The 6,000-nt window shown below is 44.6% G+C and overlaps 1 protein-coding gene across 4 annotated transcripts in view; it reads left to right on the top strand.

Annotated features, from left to right (window-relative positions):
- Nucleotides 1-1,784: 1,784 nt before the first annotated feature.
- Nucleotides 1,785-6,000, top strand: part of EEF1AKMT2 (EEF1A lysine methyltransferase 2) — a 76,058-nt gene continuing 71,842 nt past the window's right edge. For all 4 annotated transcript variants that reach the window (XM_087432813.1, XM_004438926.3, XM_087432816.1 and 1 more), the window contains exons 1-3: nt 1,785-1,936; nt 3,349-3,414; nt 3,946-4,060. In XM_087432813.1, coding sequence (XP_087288939.1) covers nt 1,818-1,936; nt 3,349-3,414; nt 3,946-4,060 — 300 coding nt within the window. In that variant the 5' untranslated portion in view covers nt 1,785-1,817. The remainder of the gene's footprint in view (nt 1,937-3,348; nt 3,415-3,945; nt 4,061-6,000) is intronic.

Raw genomic sequence — 6,000 nt, 5'->3', positions numbered from 1 at the left:
CCACCAAGAATCCCGTAGCCCTGGGTGATCAGGGGTGGTACCCCACACAGCCTTCAGGACTAAACAGCCAGAGTAATCCTGGAGCCAGAGAAGGAACTCCATATAAACGGTGGGTTTTTCCAGGGCTCCATACCAACAGCTGTTTATAGCATTCATCACACATAGCAAAAACATCTTAAGTGTTGGCAAGACATCAGATTGAAGACGGCCTTATCTTTCATGCGTGCTTCTTAATTAGAACGTAAAACTTTTTTTTTTTTTAAAGATTTTATTTATTTATTTTTCCCCCAAAGCCCCAGTACATAGTTGTCTGTCATAGCTGCACATCCTTCTAGTTGCTGTATGTGGGACGCGGCCTCAGCATGGCTGGAGGAGTGGTGCCTCAGTGCGCACCCGGGATCCGAACCCGGGCCGCCGGCAGCGGAGCGCACGCACTTAACCGCTAAGCCACGGGGCCGGCCCTAGAACGTAAAACTTTTTAAGAACTACTCAGTCACATTCAAGCTTGCTTTCCCTAGCATCTAGAGTCTCAAAAAGATCAAAACAACCAATCACCCAGGGCAGCACTAATGGGCTGTGGCATCTGGTGGTTTTATTACTCTGTAATAAGGTTACTTACGCTCTCTCTTGAGTTCTTTAATCACTATGCACATGGATTCCCATCTGTCTTTTACCTGTTCTATCACCAGTGGCTGCCTGACAATCTTGGAACATCTTCTTAGGAGAAGATGCACATTCCGTCCTAATCAGGATTTCTGTGAGCTGGAGAGGCAACCGTTGTTGCTGTTTACCTCTAGGGACTTGTTATTGGGCTTCCGTCTGCAGAGTCAACAGAAACGTGGCCTAGGAAACATTCCTTTTGGTTGGAAGGCAGGCTTGCTAGGGGCCTTTGAGATCCTTGCCTAGGACAGTGGACTACCAGTATTTCAGTGCTGCTACAGAAACCCCCAGACGTTTGGCCCATAAGTTCTCCCACATTATACTGCAGAACCACCAACAGCACTCAGACCAAGAGACAGATGAATCTCACGTTCACTGGTTGGGATCCATCTCATGGCACAAGTCACCATCTATTTCCACGCAGTACAGGTGAGGAGACACACCAAGTTAGGAGTCTTGGACAGGGCCACATGCTGGGTTAGGGGCAGAGCTGAGACAGTATCGGGCCCCTTGACTCTCACTTAGCACTCTTTCTTCCACAACACTCTGATCCTCCTGATTGGCATATTGCGGGGCGGGGTATAGGGCGTTCATTTCTCTGGGCATAAATTCCCATGTCCACCCGTGACGTCAAGTCAGAAGAGGCCAGAATGCTATGTTCAAGGCAGAATCCCAGCCACAAACGGAATTAGTCTTCGGCCGGAAAGCCAAATAATGCTTCCCAGATCTGCCCACGACGTGGAGAGATGAGGTGATTTGTGCGTTTGGGTTGAGCAGTGTCAGCTTTAGGTATTTAGTGTGGCTTCCCCACCGTCAGGCTTCTAAAATGCAATACCTTGACTAGTCCCCTATAAGCAGCCGTTCCCAAATATAGTGGCGCTTAGACAGCCACCTCGAGGAAGGAGGTTCATCATACGGTGGCTGGAGGGGCGGGGGAGGGAGGCGAGGCCCAGCCCAGCCCATGCCTGAGCTTCGGACCCCCGACTCAGGACTCAGGCAGAGCGGGTAGAAGCGCATAAGGACGGCGGACCCCGCACGGGGCCGGGAGCAGTAGAGAGGGCCGCCTCCTGCCGCCTAGAGGCGCCAACCCGCACGTCCGCTCTGTCCGCGCCACGTCTCTATGGCGGCCCCAACGGCCGTCCGGGGCGCGGAGCGGGATGAGCGCGGGCGCCGACGGTAGCGGCGGCGGCGGCGGCGCTGGGACCGAGGCGCGGGTCGGAGGGGGCAGTCCTGGAGCGGATGGCTTCGTCCCGTCGGCGCTGGGGACCCGAGAGCAGTGAGTGTGGCGTAGGGCAGCGGAGGGCGAGCGGCGGTGCCCGGACTGGGCCCCGGGAGGGGACGGAGATGGGGAGGGCCTTGGGGGCGTGACGGGAGGAAGCCTAAAGGGCCGTCTTGGGCGAGGGGAAGGGGCACTGAAGCGATAAAATCCCGAGGGGCCACTCTGGGGGCGGTTAGGAGGCGTTTCAAGGGGTTGACGTCTAAGGGGCTCGTGGGGTGCGGGACGGGCTCTGAGGCTCTTGAGGAGGCCTTTTAGGGGTCTTGAACCTCAGGGGCGGGCTTGGGGAAAGGGAGAGAGGGCAGAGCCGACGAATAGGGCTGGTGGGCGAGGGTTAAGAGGCCTGGGGGGAAAACTGCCGGGCCCAGGGGCTGAAAAGGCTAAGACGACGAGGGTAGGGATATGGGATCTGGAAAGAGTGGGAGTGGAGGATGATCCGAGGAGGGAGAGAGGAGATAGTGGGGCATCTTGGGGTAGGCGAAAATGATCTGACCTAAAACAAAAGCTCAGTAATTATTTAATGAATTAATAGGTGGATGAATGAATAACTATGGGGGAAAGGTAAGGATGAGCTGTAACTTGGAGGGGTGAGAGGAGCAGGGATTCTGGAGAGATGAGGTGGGAAAGGAAGGCAAGTGATGGGGGAGGGGGAACTGTACTTAATAGAAATAAGAGTAAATCTTAAACTGAAAGCTTAACCTTTAAGCAGAACTTATCTTCGGTGAGTTCCATTGTGAGCAACCACTGTATTGGTAGAAAACCCTTGTGTCTGCACATTTTAGACTGAAATGTGCTGTCGTGACACTATGCCTGTATAGTCAAGTTTTGAACTTGTGTTTGGGATTTAGGGATCCTTGGACAAATACTTCAAATACTTTTTTTTTTTTTTGTGAGGAAGATCAGCCCTGAGCTAACATCCATGCCAATCCTGTTTTTGCTGAGGAAGACGGGCCCTGAACTAACATCTATTGCTGATCCTCGTCCCTGTCTTTCCCCTTTTTCTCCCCAAAGCCCCAGTAGATAGTTGTATGTCATAGTTGCACATCCTTCTAGTTGCTGTATGTGGGACACGGCCTCAGCATGGCTGGACAAGCGGTGTGTCGGTGCCGCCAGTAGTGGAGCGTGGGCACTTAACCGCTAAGCCATGGGGCTGACCCCTCAAATATTTTTTAAAGCGAAAACATAACATTTTTTATGTGTTGGGTGTTGTTCTAATTGCTTTATATGTATAAACTTATTCTGTCTTTCATTCTTTCAACACAAGGATGTTAAGAGATTGAGCTATGTGCACTTATTGATAACACTAATAGTTTTAAACTGTCATAAATATCTCTGTAATGTATTAGTGTTTCATTTAGTTCCTAATATAGTTTAATTCAAGAATCTTGCTTTGCATTTGATTATTTATATAGTTGGGATGCTGTCTATGAGAGAGAACTGAAAACTTTCCAAGAATATGGAGATACAGGAGAAATATGGTGAGTTAGAAAAAATAGTGGAATTATGATGCAGAGGATTGTGTGTGTGTGTGTGTGTGTGTGTGTATATGTATCTTTTCGTTGCTTGTCCCAAAGAAAGACAGCCTAAAAATCTTGGGAACCTTAGGCTGATTCTGGCTTTAGTGAGTAGATTTAAAGAATCTCACTCTTTTCTCTCTTCTAGTGGCCCAGATTTAAATTCGATGAGAGTATTAGGAAATTACTCTTTTTCAATTAGGAAATTGTCCTTTTTCAATAAGCAATAAAATTTTGAGCCATGACCGTGTACAAGTGTTAATGCTGATGTAGAGAAACAATAGGTAACATACCAACCTTATCTATTCTGTTCTGTTCTTGGAGGTATTTTCTCCTAAATAATAGTAGAGATGAAGCTTAAGCAGTGAGAGATATCACTTCTTACTTTCAAAAAAGACTTGAGTACATTGAGTAAGCTGCTTAAATGGAATATAGTTGTAACTTTTGCTCTATATCCACCTGTTATTTGATTAACTGGTTCTCTGTTTCTAATAGGTTTGGAGAAGAGAGTATGAACCGACTAATAAGGTGGATGCAAAAACACAAGATTCCATTGGATGCTTCTGTGCTTGATATTGGAACTGGAAATGGTGTTTTCCTGGTTGAACTTGTTGGTACTTTTAGTATTCATGTGTTAGAGCGAAATTTTAAAATGAAAATTTAAAAAAATCATGCAATTGAGAATACTAACTATCTAAATCTAAAGTAGTAAAGCAATCATACCTCTTACTTTGAGAAGTCACGTGGTACAAAAAGGAGGCTGCATGGACTGTGAAAAAACACTAAATGAGAAGCCGGGGAATCTGGCTTCTAGTCTTGACCCTTCTGGCTGTATCTTTGTCCTTGAGCAAGCCACTTTTTTTTCAGTTCTTTCCTAAAGATTTTGACTAGATGATCTCTATTGGTTTCTTCTAGCTCAAAACTCCAGAAATCTATGTGTATAAAAGGAAGATGACTTTTTGCACTTCCAGTAGGACATGTGTACCTTATCTTAGGTGAGGATGTGGTTTGAAAAGAGCATTTTGTTCATGGAACTGAGTTTTGGAACAGGTTCTTCTACTAGCTAAACCATCACTCTTGTGAGCCTATAGCGTGTTCATTGCTGTGCCGTGTGCTGTGGGGGAAGTATAAGACTTAGGCTTCATTCTAGATGTTTTACTGTCTTAATTTGTGAAGGTACATACATAACAGTGAAATTTATTGATTATCATGTGCCAAGCCTTGTGCTAGGCATTGGCAACATGAAAATTTAGACCTTATGCCTGAGTTGTTCACAGTATAATAGAAGATGGACTAACATAGATAAACAGTTAATGCTGTAGCTTGATGTGTGCAACAATAGATATACTGAGTACGGAAAAGGGAGTGATTAACTTGGGGGAAGAGGGATAGGAGGGGTCTTGGAGGAGCTAATACCCAAGTTGGGTGGAAATTGCAGGGGCAGGATGTGAGTGTGGGTGGAGTATAAAGAGGGAGAGAATTTCAAGCGCTGGAAACAATATTGAAAGGCGTGAAGATTTGAAGCAGCATAGTATGTACTGGGCCTGGAAATAATTTGGTAAATTAGAACATCAAATGTATGTGTGGGATGGACAGAGATGAGGATTAAAATGTAGGAGCCATATCGTATTATGCCTTGCCTAAGAGCTTAGATTTTACTTTTAGGCTATCAGGAGCCATTAAAATGTTTTAAGCAGTGGAATATGATTCAGAAAATTTGTAATGAACTTTTTAAAAATGTTGAGGTATAGCATATGCACATTAAAGTACAGAAATCAAAAGAGTATGACTCAATGAATTACCACAAAGTGAACACACCTGTGTAACTATCACCTTGGTCAAGAAGTAGAGTATTAGAGACTCTAGAAACTCCCCTTGAACTCCCTACCAGTCTTCTCTAAATTACTCCCTCCTTCCTCTCTAACCACTATCCACTAACCATGAGGAGTTTTAACATCATAGATTAATTTGCCTGTTTCTGAATATATAAATGGAAGTCTTCAGTATGTGTTCTTTTTAGTGTCTTTCACTCAACATTCTGTGAGATTCACTCAAGTTGTTGCATGTAGCAGTAGTTTATTTGTTTTCATTGCTGTATGATTCCTTTGTATGATTATACTGCAGTTTTATTTATTTGTTTGAAGATTGTTTACCTGTAGATTCTTTTGGATTTTAATAGTTTATTTGTAGAGGCTAATGATTTATCCTTTGAGACTAATAGTTTAACTGTAGATTCTTTTAGATTTTCTACATATACAGTTATGCACACTGAAAAATGATAGTTTTATTTCTTCCTTTCTAATCCTTAATAACTTCCCCCCCTTATTATGCTGTCTAGGACCTCCAGTAGAATGTTGAAAAGAAGTGGTGACAGAAGGCATCCTTGTCTTTTTTCCCCTTTTCAAAGAATGGTTTCAGTATTTCGCTGTTAGGTATGATGTTAGCTTGAAAGTTTGTTTTGTAGATAACTCTTATCAGATTAAGCAAGTTTCCTCCTATTCCTGCTTTGCTAAGTGTGTGTGTTTCTCATGAATCTTGTTGTTTATCAAA

The sequence above is a fragment of the Ceratotherium simum genome, chromosome 6 (genome assembly GCF_057802395.1).
Source record: "Ceratotherium simum simum isolate JZ-2026a chromosome 6, ASM5780239v1, whole genome shotgun sequence".
Classification (NCBI taxonomy): domain Eukaryota; kingdom Metazoa; phylum Chordata; class Mammalia; order Perissodactyla; family Rhinocerotidae; genus Ceratotherium; species Ceratotherium simum.
The sequence above is the reverse complement of the archived record's forward strand: the minus strand, read 5'-3'. Positions and strand labels throughout refer to the sequence as shown.